This window comes from Dendrobates tinctorius, unplaced genomic scaffold (genome assembly GCF_039654945.1).
Source record: "Dendrobates tinctorius isolate UK_male_01 unplaced genomic scaffold, ASM3965494v1 ptg000028l, whole genome shotgun sequence".
Lineage (NCBI taxonomy): Eukaryota > Metazoa > Chordata > Amphibia > Anura > Dendrobatidae > Dendrobates > Dendrobates tinctorius.
The window spans coordinates 14,615,188-14,632,745 of NW_027361696.1; the positions used below are offsets into that span (position 1 = coordinate 14,615,188).

At 52.2% G+C, this 17,558-nt stretch overlaps 1 protein-coding gene across 4 annotated transcripts in view; it reads left to right on the forward strand.

The window, feature by feature from the left end:
* The first annotated feature begins 4,785 nt into the window (after window positions 1–4,785).
* The window catches only part of CROCC (ciliary rootlet coiled-coil, rootletin), a 32,672-nt gene continuing 19,899 nt past the window's right edge, over window positions 4,786–17,558 (forward strand). For 3 of the 4 annotated variants that reach the window (XR_012231216.1, XM_073570245.1, XM_073570247.1), the window contains exons 1-11: window positions 4,786–4,931; window positions 5,073–5,214; window positions 5,914–6,062; window positions 14,953–15,144; window positions 15,219–15,302; window positions 15,862–15,959; window positions 16,156–16,321; window positions 16,423–16,529; window positions 16,600–16,821; window positions 16,901–16,985; window positions 17,343–17,447. Coding sequence is in view for 3 of the 4 variants with exons in the window: in XM_073570245.1 (XP_073426346.1) it covers window positions 4,893–4,931; window positions 5,073–5,214; window positions 5,914–6,062; window positions 14,953–15,144; window positions 15,219–15,302; window positions 15,862–15,959; window positions 16,156–16,321; window positions 16,423–16,529; window positions 16,600–16,821; window positions 16,901–16,985; window positions 17,343–17,447 (1,389 nt within the window). In the remaining variant the exon portion in view is untranslated. Of the gene's footprint in view, window positions 4,975–5,072; window positions 5,215–5,913; window positions 6,063–14,952; window positions 15,145–15,218; window positions 15,303–15,861; window positions 15,960–16,155; window positions 16,322–16,422; window positions 16,530–16,599; window positions 16,822–16,900; window positions 16,986–17,342; window positions 17,448–17,558 lie in introns of all 4 variants that reach the window. The other variant, XM_073570248.1, reaches the window with a different exon arrangement.

The following is a 17,558-nucleotide window of genomic DNA, read 5'->3' on the forward strand; positions in this document are numbered from 1 at the left end:
TCTGGATCATCCAAATGCTCTCTAGCAAACTTCAGACGGGCCCGGACATGTACAGGCTTAAGCAGTGGGACACGTCTGGCACTGCAGGATCTGAGTCCATGGTGGCGTAGTGTGTTACTTATGGTAGGCCTTGTTACATTGGTCCCAGCTCTCTGCAGTTCATTCACTAGGTCCCCCCGCGTGGTTCTGGGATTTTTGCTCACCGTTCTTGTGATCATTCTGACCCCAAGGGGTGGGATTTTGCGTGGAGCACCAGATCGAGGGAGATTATCAGTGGTCTTGTATGTCTTCCGTTTTCTAATTATTGCTCCCACAGTTGATTTCTTCACTCCAAGCTGGTTGGCTATTGCAGATTCAGTCTTCTCAGCCTGGTGCAGGGCTACAATTTTGTTTCTGGTGTCCTTTGACAGCTCTTTGGTCTTCACCATAGTGGAGTTTGGAGTCAGACTGTTTGAGGGTGTGCACAGGTGTCTTTTTATACTGATAACAAGTTTAAACAGGTGCCATTACTACAGGTAATGAGTGGAGGAAAGAGGAGACTCTTAAAGAAGAAGTTACAGGTCTGTGAGAGCCAGAAATCTTGATTGCTTGTTTCTGACCAAATACTTATTTTCCACCATAATATGCAAATAAAATGAAACAAAAACAGACAATGTGATTTTCTGGATTTTTTTTTCTCAGTTTGTCTCCCATAGTTGAGGTCTACCTATGATGTAAATTACAGACGCCTCTCATCTTTTTAAGTGGTGGAACTTGCACTATTGCTGACTGACTAAATACTTTTTTTCCCCACTGTATGTACAGCTGCTATAACCCAGGCCCTTTGGGTAGGTGCAGGCTGTGCTCCCATTGTGAGCCGGACCCTGTGGGTTGGTGCAGGCTGTGTTCCCATTGTGGGCCGGACCCTGTGAGTTGGTGCACGCTGTGTCCTGCATTGTGGGCCGGACCCTGTGAGTTGGTGCAGTCTGTGCCCCCATTGTGAGCCGGACCCTGTGGGTTGGTGCAGGCTGTGTTCCCATTGTGAGCCGGACCCTGTGAGTTGGTGCAGGCTGTGCCCCCATTGTGAGCCGGACCCTGTGAGTTGGTGCAGGCTGTGCCCCCATTGTGAGTTGTCCCTCTGGGTTGGTGCAGTCTGTGCCCCATTGTGAGCCGGACCCTGTGGGTTGGTGCAGGCTGTGTTCCCATTGTGAGCCGGACCCTGTGGGTTGGTGCAGGCTGTGCCCCCATTGTGAGCCGGACCCTGTGGGTTGGTGCAGGCTGTGCCCCCATTGTGAGCCAGACCCTGTGGGTTGGTGCAGGCTGTGTTCCCATTGTGAGCCGGACCCTATGGGTTGGTGCAGGCTGTGCCCCCATTGTGAGCTGGACCCTGTGGGTTGATGCAGGCTGTGCCCCCATTGTGAGCCGGACCCTGTGGGTTGGTGCAGGCTGTGCCCCCATTGTGAGCCAGACCCTGTGGGTTGGTGCAGGCTGTGTTCCCATTGTGAGCCGGACCCTATGGGTTGGTGCAGGCTGTGCCCCCATTGTGAGCTGGACCCTGTGGGTTGGTGCAGGCTGTGTTCCCATTGTGAGCCGGACCCTATGGGTTGATGCAGGCTGTGCCCCCATTGTGAGCCGGACCCTGTGGGTTGGTGCAGGCTGTGTTCCCATTGTGAGCCGGACCCTGTGGGTTGGTGCAGGCTGTGTTCCCATTGTGAGCCGGACCCTATGGGTTGGTGCAGGCTGTGCCCCCATTGTGAGCCGGACCCTGTGGGTTGGTGCAGGCTGTGCCTAGTGCTCCCTGAGTTGAGCAGTCGCCTTTCGGGCTACCCTGTGATGGAGATGATGTGATGGGTTTTCTGCAGGACAGTCACCTGAATTCAGGCCATTCTCCCCTGACAACCTCACAGTTTGTGTTTACCAGCCACACACACGCTAATAAGCTTAGGATTACCACCGCAGCCTTTCCCCGGCTTCCCTACCTGGTAACCAGGGCGCAGAACAAAAGCCCTTTAAATTGATTGATTGTGTGCGGGGCGGCGGCCACCTGCATCCATGGAAAGTGACCAGAGACGACAGAAGGCACCGAGCAGCAGTCAGGACGGCCGGCAGCCCCGCACACAGGTGAGTATGCCGCTCCCAGGGGGGTCCCCACACACAGGGAGTATGCCGCTCCCAGAGGGGCCCCCCCCCGCACACAGGTGAATCTGCCGCTCCCAGGGGGGCCCCCTGCACACAGGCGAGTCCGCCGCTCCCAGGGGGGCCCCCGCCCACAGGCGAGTCCGCCGCTCCTAGCGGGACCCCCGCACACAGGCGAGTCCACCGCTCCTAGCGGGACCCCCTTACAGGCAAGTCCGCCGCTCCTTGCGGGACCCCTGCACACTGGTGAGTCTGCCGCTCCTAGCGGGACCCCCGCACACAGGCGAGTCCGCCGCTCACACAGACGCTTCCAAAGTAAATCCCTGCAATTGGCTACTGAGCCAGGAGTTTGAGCAAGTGATGGAGCAATTGTGGGAGCCTCCATTGCTGGGGCTGCTCTTAATGTATCCGTCAGAGGTGGACAAACCGAAGGTGCAGCCGCAGGAGGGCCCCGAGGTCAGGGGCCACGTCCAGCGCCAAGCTGCACACAGCACTGAGCTATCGCCAGCACGGGGCATCTCTGCTGTCCTGCCCCATGGCTGCCTCCGATGTATCTGCTCTGCAGCCCCCCTCCCGTTGGCTGTCACTTCTTTCCTGGGATACTGCCTGGGCTCCTGAGGCGACTGGAGGCCGGGGCCGATCTTCAGCTTCGGGGGCTTCTCTACCTCTCACCCAGTGGGCACTGCAGACCTCGGGTGGCGCAGATGCCCTCATGGCCTCCGCCGCCTCCAGGCCATACACTGGGGGGGTGACATTCACTTGACCTCCCGGTCTGCAACATAGACCCCATCGCGGCTGAAACGTCTGGTTCACCGCCTCGTTGTGCCCCATCCGTCTGTGGCGGCTCCCCCTAGGTGGAGGGTGACTGTGCTGGATTTAGGAAGCTTTTCATTCTGGGCCAGGACAAATATAGAAGCGTGGCGGGAGGATGACATCTCCTTAGATCTGACAATTGCTGCAGGCTGGAGAGTGCGGGGGTGAAGGGAAACCTTACACAACTCAGCAGTGCCCGCCCTCCGTGCACCTCCAAGCCTGCTTTGCATACAGCTCATGCACTTGATTTCTACGGATCAGACGTGGAAGGGGTCATTTATATCGGGGGAGCAGCCGCACCACCACTGCCCCATGTACTTGCCTGTTGACAGTGTCCCTGTGATAAGAAGCTATCGCGGCTATAGAAGGGTTTGGCTGCAGGCTCACAGTCCAGCGCAGGGTTAGCGGCTGCCTGGGCTTCATTCACTTTTGTGTCCAAAACATGGCGGATGTGTAATCCCAGGGTTGGACTGGCCCACCGGGGAACCGGAGGATTCTCTGGTGGGCCCAGGCACTTACACCTGCTGGCATACAGGGCCGACAGCTGCCTAGGGCCCCCGCTGCTCCAGTGGCGTGTCGCTAATATCGGCACACCTAGCTGCAATGGGGCCCGTGAGTCAGGGGGCCCGCCCGATGTCAGAGGAGCAGCAGCTGGAGACAGGAGCCTGTCCCCGCTGCTAAAGAGAAATGAATATTCACGCTTCCCTGTGTGTGTGTGTGTATTGGAGAGAGCAATGATCTGGGTGATGGAAGGAGCACTGGTGGGGGAGAAGGCAATGTTGGTGGTGGAAAGGATGATGGGGTGGTGGGGGAGGAGGCAATGATGGAGGTGGTGGGGGAGGAGGCAATGATGGAGGTGGTGGGGGAGGAGGCAATGATGGAGGTGGTGGGGGAGGGAGAACAATGAAGGAGGGAGGCTGCATCATATTATATAAAGGGGCTGTGTTATACTTTATGAGGGCACTACATTATATTCTGCGGGAGCTGGATTATGCCGTATGAAGGGGCCACAGTATATTATATGGGGGGGGGCGGCATCATGCCCTATGAGAGGGCTACATTATATTCTATGGGGGGCTGCATTATATTTTGTAGGGGGCTGCATTATATTTTATGACGGGGCTACTTTATAATCTATGAGGGGGCTACCCCAACCCCTGCTACATAATTAAGAGGTGTACTACCTTATATTATACCCTGAAATTAGCGTGTTTTACCGCACAATTGGTGGTCTTGCACTTATTTCTGAGTAGCTACATAGTGGGCCTCAAGAATGATGGGCCTAAGGTGCTCCAGTTCGATCCTGTGCAATCCTGACGGCGGACGGGCGCAGGGTCCCGGTACTCCGACATCCGATAATTCGGAACATCCGATCGTCCGTCGAGCGCTGCTGCAAGGGCGGAAACACGGTCAGAACGGATCTTGGAGACCGCAGAATGGTTAACGGGGTAGCGGACCACCATCAGCCGCCACCGCAGACTCTTGTGCATATTGGTTGCAGGTTACGCTGCGCTCGTGCGGCTGCAGTGTGTGAACTCGTCCTTACAGGAGGTGGATTTTGTGGTGATTTTTTGCAGAAAACTTGCAATAGAAAAACGAGGAACAAACAGTGAATCTCCCTCCACGTGAGTAAGGCCGCCTTCTCACAAACCGCAGGGAAGAACCGCCGCTCCGTGTGAATAGCGGGGATCATTACCCACGTGACCAGGGATGTTAGACATTTCCATGGCTACAGGCGCTTGTTGGTCGCTGTGTCCTCCGTGGCGCAGGCTTCGGCGCTGGGTCCTAGCTCCCGACCGCCGCTGTGATGTCTCCATTCATTGTGAGTCGGGGCTGGCGGGCTCTAGGGCACGGGAGGCGCCGCCCGCCCCGGAGGAGGATGGGCCTGAGCAGATTGGCTGCTAATCCGCCGAGTCCCGGGGCCGCCAGCAGCTCTGTCTTCAAAGCATGGAGTTGTGGTCCCGATGAGCGCCGCGGAGCAGACGCTGGAGGCGGTGATACAGGTCGGGCCCGGGTGTAGGCCGCAGCAGGGATCGGGGTGTCCGGGTCGGTAACGGGCGGCTGGAGTGAAGGGATGTGACCGTCGCTGTCACTCAGTCCCGCCGCAGCCGATCACTCCCTCCCCATCTTCTCTCCCGCTGCAGGCGCTCTCCGCCCAAGTGCTCGGATCCCGGGAACACAAGACCCTCACAGACAGCGGAGACTCTGCAGACCCCCGACCTGCCCGTCTGCCGGCACGAATCCGAGAGATCGTCACCCGGAACCTGAGCCCCCCGCCGGACTCTGGTGAGAACCCCCAACCCGTGTACCCTGCCTGGAGACCCCACACCTCTGTACTACCCCCCCCCCCTTTACCCCTGCTCTTAGCTCTGTGACCCCCCCCGTGTCGCGGTGCCCCCCCCCCCCCCCCGTGTCTCGTGTCGCGGTGCCCCCCCCCCCCGTGTCTCGTGTCGCGGTGCCTCCCCCCCCCCGTGTCTCGTGTCGCGGTCCCCCCCCCCCCCGTGTCTCGTGTCGCGGTGCCCCCCCCCCCCCGTGTCTCGTGTCGCGGTGCCCCCCCCTTGTCTCTCGTGTCGTGGCGCTGTGGCCTCCCTCTCTCTCTCGCGTCGCCGTGCCCCTCCCCGTCTCTCGTGGCGCCGTGCCCTCCTGTACCGCCCTTTTTGCACCCTGCCCAAGCCCCTGTAGTTTTGGGGGTGATGACGGACCGTTGCTCCCTCTATATCTGGGTTTGGTTCATTTGCTGGTAGATCAGAGCCTCTGCAGCTGCTGTAGCACTACAACTCCCAGCATGCACAGATGCGGATGTTGGGTCCGGGGCTACCAGGTGTTATAGGTGCTTTATCCTAAAGGGCAGCTCTTCTGAGTGACCTGAGTCACACTGGAGGGTCTTGGGGGGTCCTGACGTTTGCGCTTCCCGAGCCACCGCTGTGGGGGGGGCAGTGCCCTGTGTTGCCGGGTCCCTCATCGCTGTGCTCTCACCCCGTCCAGGCCTCGCTGAAGACATGTCGACACTTCTGTCTCTACAAGAGGAAAACCGCATCCTGCAACAAGAGCTGTCGCGGGTGGAGGACATGCTGGCGCAGAGTCGGGCGGAGCGGGACGAGCTTGCCATTAAATACAACGCCATCAGCGAGCGGGTAAGAGGCCGCGGCCCCCTGCCCACCCTCAGACCACCGCTGTGGACCTTACCCCACACACCAGGACGTTGCCTGAGAACCCCGAATCCCCTGCACCCCACAGCCCCGTCTGCCATCTGGGTGTTATTTCCTCCCCTCCGCTACCTGTCAGTGAATGGAAACGTTCTTATTACACCCAGAGCTTTAGACCTGGAAGCGCTGACGGGGTCACATCAGTATCGTATCCCAAGAGCTCCGTGCTGGGGGACCCCTCTAACTGCTACTGCTTACTGGCAACATCGGTATATGTACAGCAGGTATAACCTGGGCATCTCCTGCATATAATGATATATGTACAGCTGGTATAACCTGGGCATCTTCTGTATATAATTATGTATGTACAGTCGGTATAACCTGGGCATCTCCGGTGTATAATGATATATGTACAGCTGGTATAACCTGGGCATCTCCTGCATATAATGATATATGTACAGCTGGTATAACCTGGGCATCTTCTGTATATAATTATATATGTACAGCTGGTATAACCTGGGCATGTCCTGTATATAATAATATATGTACAGCTGGTATAACCTGGGCATCTTCTGTATATAATTATATATGTACAGCTGGTATAACCTGGGCATGTCCTATATATAATGATATATGTACAGCTGTTATAATCTGAGCATCTTCTGTATATAATTATATATGTACAGCTGGTATAAGCTGGGCATCTCTGTATAAAATGATGTATGTACAGCTGGTACAACCTGGTCATCGTGTGTGTGTGTGTGTGTGTGTGTGTGTGTGTGTGTGTGTGTGTATATATATATATATATATATATATATATATATATATATATATATACACACAATGTACAGCTGGTATAACCTGGGCATGTCCTATATATAATGATATATGTACAGCTGGTATAACCTGGGCATCTTCTGTATATAATTATATATGCACAGCTGGTATAAGCTGGGCATCTCTGTATAAAATGATGTATGTACAGCTGGTATAACCTGGGCATCTCCTGTATATTATGATATATGTACAGCTGGTATAACCTGGGCATCTCCTGTATATACAGTGCCTTGAAAAAGTATTCATATTCTGTGAACGCTTCCACATTTTTTCCATGTTATACCCCTAAAGTCTAAATATATTTTATGGGAGGGCGTGTCCGGATGAGGAGCTGAGCGGATGCAGGCAGCGCTATCTCCGTGCTCCTGCAGACCTTCAGCGGCTCAAAGCAGCACATAACGACTGGAGAAACCCGCACTATCGCTCACCACGTCCTCAGGCAGGGTCCGGGCATCGATGGGGCGCGCCATCAGGAGCAGGGGAGCAGCGCCGGGCAGGATACTGGTCTTTGTACCAGCGCCTGGGAAAATCCAAGATGGCTGCCATGGAACTCACCATGCTGGTGGTGTGGAGCGCTCTGGGGGGTTGGATCTTCTGATACCGGGTCAGACCTCAGTGTGATGGAGCAGGCACAGGAGGAGTTGGGCAGATCTTCACCCAGGTGCCCGAAGAAATCATCAGGCAGCAAACCGCAAGTATATGCACCTGACACATGGCACAGTGCCACTCCCATCACAGAGGCCACACTAAAGTCCCTGCTAGGAGGCTATACATAGCGACATCACCTCAGCCTTCACTGCACTACAGAAAGACATTGTGCACGTAGGGGACAGAACAGCCCATATTGAGGAGAAGCTGGAGGAGTTCAACACAGCCCACAACCAATTACTAGACGCTCACAATGAGGCAGATGAGGAGATCATCGCTCCAAAACTGCAGCTGGCGGACCTGGAGAACCGCTCCAGGCGCAACAATCTGCGCTTCAGGGGGATACCAGAGAGCGTTGCTGCGGACGCATTGAAGGAGCTCCGAACTGATTTTTTACCGCACTATTCCCCGAGGCGGAACAGCGAGACCTCATAATAGAGCCCACAGAATCCCCAAACCCAGAAGTGCCCCCGCCTCTACGCCCAGGGATGTAATTGCCCGACTTCACTTTTACCACTTGAAAGAAGCCATCAGTATAGCAGCAGCAGCAAGCGGACCGGAGCTCCCGGAGAGATTCAAAAGCATCCTGGTGTTCACAGACCTCTCCACCGTCACCCTGAACAGAAGGCAGGAATTCACAGCCACCAAGATCCTGCGGGACAACAGGATCGCACACAAGTGGGGCTACCCGGTGAAGCTGATCATCACCAAGAATGGAACCACACAGGTCCTGACTCCTCCCCCCCCGAGGCGCCATGACTCTGCTACAGAAGTGGTTTCTGGCAAATGTGGACAAGGATACCAGCTCCCCATTATAGAAGAGGACGCCGCCCACATTGAGGAAAGAGTGGATATGAGCAAGAAAGCAGAAGAAAAAACTTTCTTTTCCACCATGGTCTGCGGAGGCATGAGAGGAGAATTTTCGTTTCCCTCTATACCACCCACTATATACTGGAGAGCGGAGCATATCCAGGAGGTTCACTTAGAACCGAACTCTATTTTGAAACTCTTAGTTTTTCACAAATTTAAGATTTGATTTTTGTTATTTCCCCTTTTTTCCTTAATTGTCTAGTAGTGACAGATTTTATCTGTACTTTGTATATGGTTCTTCACATTTCCAGCACTAATGTAAAAGGACTGAATAGTACATTCAAAAGATCCCTTCTATGGAAAGAGGCGCAATCCCTAAAAGCCGACGTACTATGTGTTCAGGAAACCCACCTAAATAGCACGGACACCCCCAGACTGCAGAATGGGAACTTCCCATGCAATTCATAAAAGAGAGGAGTAGTAATTGCGATAAAGAACACCGTCGCCTTCCAGCTAATCACCAGCGTAGTGGATGACGAGGGCAGGTACGTTATCCTAGTCTGCACCATAAATAACAAAACCTACACAATTTTCTCCATTTACGCCCCTAATTCCAAGCAGATTCTATTTCTTAAACACACCCTGGCGGTAGTAGCAAAGGTTAAAAAAAGGCGCCCTTTTAGTCTGCGGGGACTTTAATATCACCCCTTGTCCCAACATTGACAAATCGGTACTCCCTCAAAAGAAAGAAAATACCCGCTGACTCTCTCAGACCCTCCTAGCGGAAGAACTCTATGATGTCTGGCGGGTTCTGCAGCCTCTGAACGGGATTACACCTTCTACTCACACTCACATAGAGGTTACTCCAGAATTGATCTAATGGTCACAGATAAATGGTTATTACAGGACATCCAAACGGCCATGATAGGGAACATCACCTGGTCAGAGCACGGCCCGTCTCCTGCCAAATCATTGAGGGATATAACTACCCGACATATTCCCCATGGAGGGTAAATAATTATTTAATCACATCCTATAACATTAGGCCCCAATTACAGGAAGCATTATCAATATATTTCACAATTAATAACACACCTGATGTGTCCGTATCTACAGTATGGTGCGCTCACAAGGCCGACATCCGGGGTAAACTGCTCCAAATAGCGCCCAAAATAAAAAAGCGAGACTACACCAAATAGAGGAAACTAATTAAAATATAACCGCACTAGAAGAGGTGCACAAACCTAATTCTCCAAAAGCTACAGAAGCTACGGTATGAATTATACCAACTGCTCCAACACAAATACGAGCAGAGTCTACGGAACAGTAAAGCCAAATATTACTGGCAGGGAAGCAAAGCGGGCAAAATACTAGCCAACAAAATCAAAGCCAAAATGACCAAACTAAGGTTATCCCACATACAGGACGACCAAAAAACATAATATATAACATTAAGGAAATTGCCAATACCTTCTCAAATTATTACTCTTCCCTCTATAACCTACAGGAAAATACTGCAATACCACAACCCACCCCCAACTGATAAATCAGTTCTTGGAGAACATACAACTCCATAAAATACCAGAAGAAGCATTACATATACTAAACCAACCAATATCCCAAGCAGAAATACAGCAATTAGAGGAACAAAAGACAAAAAGTCACCCGGCCCTAACTGACAAACGAGCGAATACTTCATAACATTTCAAGACATACTAATCTCTCACATGATGGCAAAAATTTTATGCAAACCGGGAAAATTCCAAGAGATGATTCGGGCAACAATTATACCCCTCCCCAAACCAGGGAAAACCCCTGATCGAACTGGCAATTTTAGGCCGATGTAATTATTGAACACGGATCTTAAAATCCTAGCTAGGAACATCTCAGAAATAATCCCGGCCTTAGTGCATAAAGACCAAGTGGGATTCGTTAAGTCTAGACAGACCCTGGATGGTACGAGGAGGATGATTGATATCATCCATATAGCTGGGGGTGGGCGGACCCCTTCTATGCTCCTCTCTTTGGATGACGAAAAGGTGTTCAATCGGGTGCAGGGGGGGAGGTTTCACGCGCTGTCCAGATTTGGGTTTGACGGTAATATAGCCCTGGCGATCACCCCTCTATATTCTAACCTGTCGGCCTCAGTTCTCATTTTGGGAATGTCAGATACATTTGATATCACTAATGGAGCGAGGCACGGGTGCCCACTCTCTCCCCTAATATTCGTGCTAGTAATCGAACCCTTAGCTGAAAAAGATCTGATCACACCCTGGAATAACCGGTATTAAAATTGGCAATGCAGAGAATAAAATCAGTCTGTTTGCGGACGACATTATTTTATCCCTTATTAATCCCGAAGAGTCGCTCAACAGAGTAATGGAAGTGACAGACTCATTTACCTGAGTGTCAAATTATAAACTGAATATCCCTAAATGCCAAATTCTGACTCCGTTCTGTACCCTGTATACCTTAAAGCTAAGTACCCCTTTAGGTGAGTTACTGAAAATATAACATATCTTGGAATCCGCTTGGCGTCCTCAGTAGATAGAACGCTCTCACTAAATTATGAAGCTCTGAGACAAAAGATCAAAGGCGACATGCTGCTCATGAGACAACACGACATGTACTGGTTAGGAAGAATAGCGTCTGTAAAAATGATCACAATCCCCCCAGATATTGTACGTATTCCGCAACCTCCCTATCACAGCCCCCATGAAAATACTCAGAGTTACAATCATATTAAAATACATATGGCAGGAAAACAGCAGCGAGTCAAGGCCGACATGGGCAGCATGGTGGCTCAGTGGTTAGCACCACAGCCTTCGTGGGTTCGAATCCCACCAAGGGCAACATCTGCAAGGAGTTTGTATGTTCTCCCCGTGTTTGTGTGGGTTTCCTCTGGGTTCTCCGGTTCCCTCCCACATTCCAAAGACATACTGATAGGGAATTTAGATTGTGTGCAAACTGTAAAGCGCTGCGGAATATGTTAGCGCTATATAAAGATGATTATTATACTATATGTGGAGGGAGGTCTGGGCTGCCCCCAGTGGTGAGATGTTATAGAGCAGCCATACTCCAACAACTAAGACTGATGTGGAATGATAAGGATGACAGACACTGGATAGAAATCGAGAAACATCTCATAAAATCCCCAAATGTTGCATCTTTTTTTTTTTTTTTTTTTTCATATATCATTACTGGGCCTAATACCAGCTATGATAGGAAATTGTCTGCCACCAAAGGTTGAAGTGGCGCTGGGAGTGTGGAGCATTCTGATCAATAAACTGCATACTATTGGCGCTCTCTAAAGTCCCCATAGAGACTTTGGAGCGATGTATTCCGCATCTCCAGATTCGTAACTGGAAATCCCCGGGAGTCCTACTGATTGGGGGTATGTATGAGGAAGGAATATTGTTGTCCTTCTCTACAATCAGGGAGAAATATCTCCTTCCACATATAGATCATTACAAAGGTATAACGTTCTCACAACCCTCCAAACTATATACAATAAGAGCACAGTCCATAAGCTACAACCATATGCTGGAGGAGACGTTCCCCTCTCTGGACTCATATCTCCACAAATGGGAGACAGATCTGCAATGCGGGATCATCCCGGGTCAGTGGCGGACGTCCTTCTCAATGATTGGTGCACTTAGAGTTACCCTATCACCTGGAGGACCCCAGAAAGCTGCTGTACAGGTGGTACTTCACACAGTACAGATTGTCTAAGATCTACCGCAGCTCCCCAGATGTGTGCTGGAGGTGCGGAGTCTCCAACGCCGATATGTTACATGTCTGGTGGGACGGCCATAAAGTAAAGCGGCTCTGGGACGCAGTCTCCCATCCAGTGTCTCAGATTAGTGGCATCCCAATGAAAATTGGGAGAGAGCAGGCGCTTCTGGCCATTGACCTGGATTTAATTCCGCACGAGTTTCGGACAGTGATTGCGCACATCCCCATAGCTACTAGAATTAAAATCGCAGGATATTGGAAAAACCCCAAATGTCCGTCATTAACTGAGATCGTAGCTTTGGTGAATGACAATCGTTTATCAGAGAAGACAATTGCTTCATCCACCAATAATTCAACATCATATCTCAGGAGCTGGGACAGCTGGAGGTCGTTCAGACTAAAGACTGCGGTCATAGAGATGTAATAGAGCTGTTAATGGTAATATACGGTATAATAATCTGATGTCATCACCACTTCTCTTTCCCTCTTTTTCCCATAATATCTAGCGATGTTAAAATTTATATTATATTTAGCTGTCAAATAATTGAGAATTTTTGTAATGATGGAGGTCAAATGGTTGTTAAATATGAATATTTAAAATAAGTTTATTGTTAAATATATTTTTTGGGGATTTTCTGTGATACAAACACTAAGTACCGTATTTTTCGGACCATAAGACGCACTTTTTTCCCCCAAAACTTTTGGGGAAAGTGGGGGGTGCGTCTTATGGTCGCAATGCACGGTACCTGGTGCGTTGGTGGCAGCGGGCGAGGCTCTGCGGTGCGGTGGTGGCAGCGGGCTGTGCTCCGGTGCAGGGGCGGCGGCTCCGCCGGCGTTTCTTCGCAGCCCGGAGGCCCCCCGCACACCCCTTGCTGGGCGCCGCCATGTTGCGGTGGCCTCCGGGAGCATGGACGCCGGCAAGATGGCCGCCGGTCCGGGGACGGCGCATGCGCAGCTTCAGATCTCGTGCCGAGATCTCGGGGGACAAGATTCAAATCTCGGCAACGAGATCTCGTCCCCCGAGATCTCGGCACGAGATCTGAAGCTGCGCATGCGCCGTCCCCGGACCGGCGGCCATCTTGCCGGCGTCCATGCTCCCGGAGGCCACCGCAACATGGCGGCGCCCAGCAAGGGGTGTGCGGGGGGCCTCCGGGCTGCGAAGAAACGCCGGCGGAGCCGCCGCCCCTGCACCGGAGCAGAGCGCCGCCCGCTGCCACCACCACAGAGCCCACCTGCCCCAGCACAGCTGCCCCTGCCCCAGCACAGCTGCCCCAGCACAGCCCACCCGCCCCAGCGCAGCTGCCCCAGCACAGAGCTGCCGCCAACGCACGAGCCTGGACCACTGAATGACCCCTGTGACTACTTCTCCACCTGTGCCGGATCCCTTCCCAGATAAGCTGAATTCGGACTGTAAGACGGACCCCCATTTGACACATTATTATTTTTTTCCCTATTTTCCTTCTGAAAATTGTGGTGTGTCTTATAGTCCGAAAAATACGGTAACAAGTATTTGCGACTGAGCTGTGGATCTGCATCTCCTCCAATGGCCTCTTGGCTGCTTCTCTAATCAGTACTCTCCTTGCTTGGGATGTCAGGTTAGGTGGACGGCCATGTCTTGAGATGTTTGCGGGTGTGCCATACTCCTTCCATTTTTGGACGATGGATTGAATAGTGCTCCATGAGATGTTCAGAGGTTGGGCTATTTTTTTTTTTTTTTTTTATAACCTAACCCTGCTTTCCTCTTCTCCACAACGCTATCCCTGACCTGTCTGGTGGGCTCCCTGTTTTTCATGATGCTGTTTGATCCCTAATGTTCTCACACAAACTTCTGTGGCCTTCGCAGAACAGCTGTAGTTATACTGAGGAGAAATCATACACCAGTGGACTCAATTTACTTGTGAGTTCTGGAAGTGATTGGTCATTTAGACTACAGGGGGCTGAATACAAATGGATCTCACAATTTTCAGATTTCTATTTTACAGTAATTAGTACACCACTGTATTTCCTTTACACATCATAAATACTTGTTACTTAGTGTTTGTATCACAGAAAATCCCAATAAATACATATGTCTGTGGGTGTAACAGGAAAAATGTGGAAGTTTATGGGGTATGAAGACTTTTTCAAGGCACTGTATACATCTAGTACGACCTGGGCGTCTCCTGTACATTATGATGTATGGGGTCTCTGCCTTCTCTGGTTCGGGGGCTGTCTCACCGCTCTTTCTCTGTTCAGTGTCTTGTCCGGGCAGGCCGCGGGCAGTGATGGGCGGCCGGCAGGCTCAGACTTGCCCGTCATCGCTTTGTCACTGCCGCATTCATAGCCCTCATTCTCCCATCATCTGTTCCCACCAGATCCCCCACTGTGGATGTCTGCTCATCTCCATGGTGACCGCTGCCCCCTACACTGGGTGATGACATCACAGTTCTCCCATTATAAAGCTATAATACACGGCCGCTCATCCACCCCACCGGGCACTTTATGGCATTTTTCCCAGGATCCTGGATAACCGTGCTGCACTGATACACTGTGACAAGCGTTCAGATGTGTGAGCAGGACTCGGACAGGATTTCACACTGTAAGCTAGTGTTTCTGTTCACTGACAGCAAGCGGAGTTGTAATATCATGGATCTAGCACTGTTCTTACACCACCCTATAATGAGAATTGCCTTGTTTGTGTCCGGGGGTCTGTCGTGTTCCAGGTTCCTGGGCATCGGTGCAGACTCCAGGAGAACCATCCTGTTATACCGGGTCGGTCAATGGTGGCACTGTTCTCCACTGCGGCTGTCATACTCCACTTATAATCTCCGGTCTGTTATATGATGACGTCTCCTCTCGGTCTGGCAGCTGGAGCAGAACCTGCGTCTGGAGACCGGCGAACTCGAGAGGGATTCCCTGGAGACGCGGAGCCTGGCGCAGCAGAATGTGGAGCTGCGGCGGCGGCTGGAGGAGGAGCAGGCAGCATATAAGCGTAAGCTACAGGCCTATCAGGAGGGGCAGCAGCGGCAGGCGCAGCTCGTACAGAAGCTCCAGGCTAAGGTGAGAGGGAGTAATGGCACTCGTGTGACATGTTCCCAAGATGTCTCTTCTGATCCCTTTCATCACTCTGGCAGGTCCTGCAGTACAAGAAACGGTGCGGAGAGGTGGAACAACAGCTTCTAGAACGTTCCACAGAGCTGGAGCAGGAACGTCTGAGCGTGAGTCTGACCGGACACGACAGAGCGAGACCCGATCCCGAGCATTATGCAACAGGAAGGCTGCAGCGTAGTACCCATCTCTGCTTGCTGCCAGCGACTGCAGACATAATGCATCGTAGCCATCTAATAACCAGGCGGCAAACGTTCTCATTCATTGACTGCAGAGAGATCTGGACGTGTTAAACTGCAATGTTGCAGTGATTAATTATAGCATGGGAATGGCAGCAAATCGCAACCTGCACCAGGCAGGCGAAGCAATGCGATAAAAGCTACATCGGGCAGACGAAACAACGCAATAAAACCTGCACCGGGCCGATGAAGTGGCGCGATAAAACCCGCACCTGAAGCGACACGATAAAATCCGCACCAGGCAGACGAAGCGACGCGATCTATCCCACACCGGGTAGACGAATCGACGCAATAAAACCCGCACCTGAAGCGACATGATAAAACCAGCACCTGGCGGACAAAGCGACACGACAAAACCCGTGCTGGTGCCGCACTCTCAAGCTCCATAGAATCCGTGATGTATAACGTGATTTTGGCGTTTTCCACCCAGGGCCGCCTGGAGCTGACGGACTCACGGCTGCGGCAGGAGGAGGAGAGCAGCAATGAGCTGGAGAACGTTCTGATCCGCCTGGAGGAGGAGCAGCAGAGGTACGGGCTGCGGCCATTCACCAGACATTCTGATTAACTCTTTATACTCCACATTCATTATTGTAATCCCAAACATATAAAGCATCAGAGGACATATTGGCTGATAACAGAGAGCACTAGTTCACCCATGTTTATGATTCGTGTCCCTTTTCTCCTGGTTTTCTGCTGTCACGCTCACTCTTTCCTGCGCCCACAGAAGCGCCAGCCTGACCCAGGTGAACGTGATGCTGCGTGAGCAGCTGGACCAGGCCAACTCCGCCAACCAGGCGCTGAGTGAGGACCTGCGCAAACTGACATCCGACTGGACCAAAGCCCGCGATGAGCTGGAGCAGAAGGAGAGCGAGTGGAGGCGCGAGGAGGAGGTAAGGGTAACGCACCCGGGAAACAAACCACCCTGGCCGTCCGCCATAATGGCGGCCATTGCATTGCTGACATACTAGATTGACGCTGTCGCCCCCTGCAGTCCTTTAATGCCTACTTCAGCAATGAGCACAGTCGTCTGTTGTCGCTGTGGAGACAGGTTGTCGGCTTCAGGAGACATTTCAGCGAGATGAAGACAATGACGGAGAGGTGGGTGACCAGCTGGGGTTCTCTGACGTGCAGTTCTCGTGTCCCGGGTCTCACCACTCTATATGTGCAGGGACCTGTCGGTGATGCAGAAGGAGCTGTCACAGTCCTGTCGCTCGCTGCATGCCTCCTGCCTGAACGTGAGCAGCTCCCTGCGCCTGGCCGAGAACAGCGGTGTGGTGGAGAGACAAGCGTTACAAATGGCCCAACTGGACGAGCACCTAAAGGACAAAGTGCGAGATATGATCCAGCTGCAAGCCGCTTGCGATGCCGAGAAAGCAGAGCTCAGCGCAAGGTGCGAAGCCGCCCCAGTGCCAGCCATGGTGGCATGAGCCTGGCGCTTTGCGTGACGTTGATCTCCATTTATACCGTAGGGTGGCAGAGATGAAGAAGATGATTGAGCGGCTGCAGGGCGACAGCAGGGACAAGGAGCTGACGATCCGACAGCTGCAAGAGCAGGTATGGGGGTCGGGCATCCAGGAGATGAGTGGCATTTATAGGAAGGGGTTAAACACGAGCTTCACTATGAAGCTTTTCATAAAAGTTGATTAACCCTTGTGTGTAATCTGTATTACATCAGATATCGTGCTCTAGTCACAGCCAGAGCTGCTTGCACAATCAGCTGGCTTCCCATTTTTTCTGCCCCAACTGGTTCTCTGTGGCACATGCTGCATTGTAGATGTAATGGCAGTACTAGTAATGCTCCATCCAGCACGGTGGCAGCGGAAAGGTGCTGCACTGATGTCTGTGGAGATCTGAGGGCATACACTGGTTCCAGGACCAGGGGATGTGACTGTGTTCATCTGGCTCTTGCAGGAGAAGAGTCGGGTGGACGAGCGAGTGACACTGGTAGGAGAAGAGGTGGAAGCACTGAGGTGTGAGAGTGAGACGCTGCAGGAGACGCTGCGGGAGCTGACGCAGGTACGAGCCGTGCAGGGAGGTCTGTGTACGGCTGACGCCCACCATATGCCCTAAGAGATCTTGTGATGCCCCCTTAGAATTGTTTCCTCGGGACATTAATCGGTGATGGAT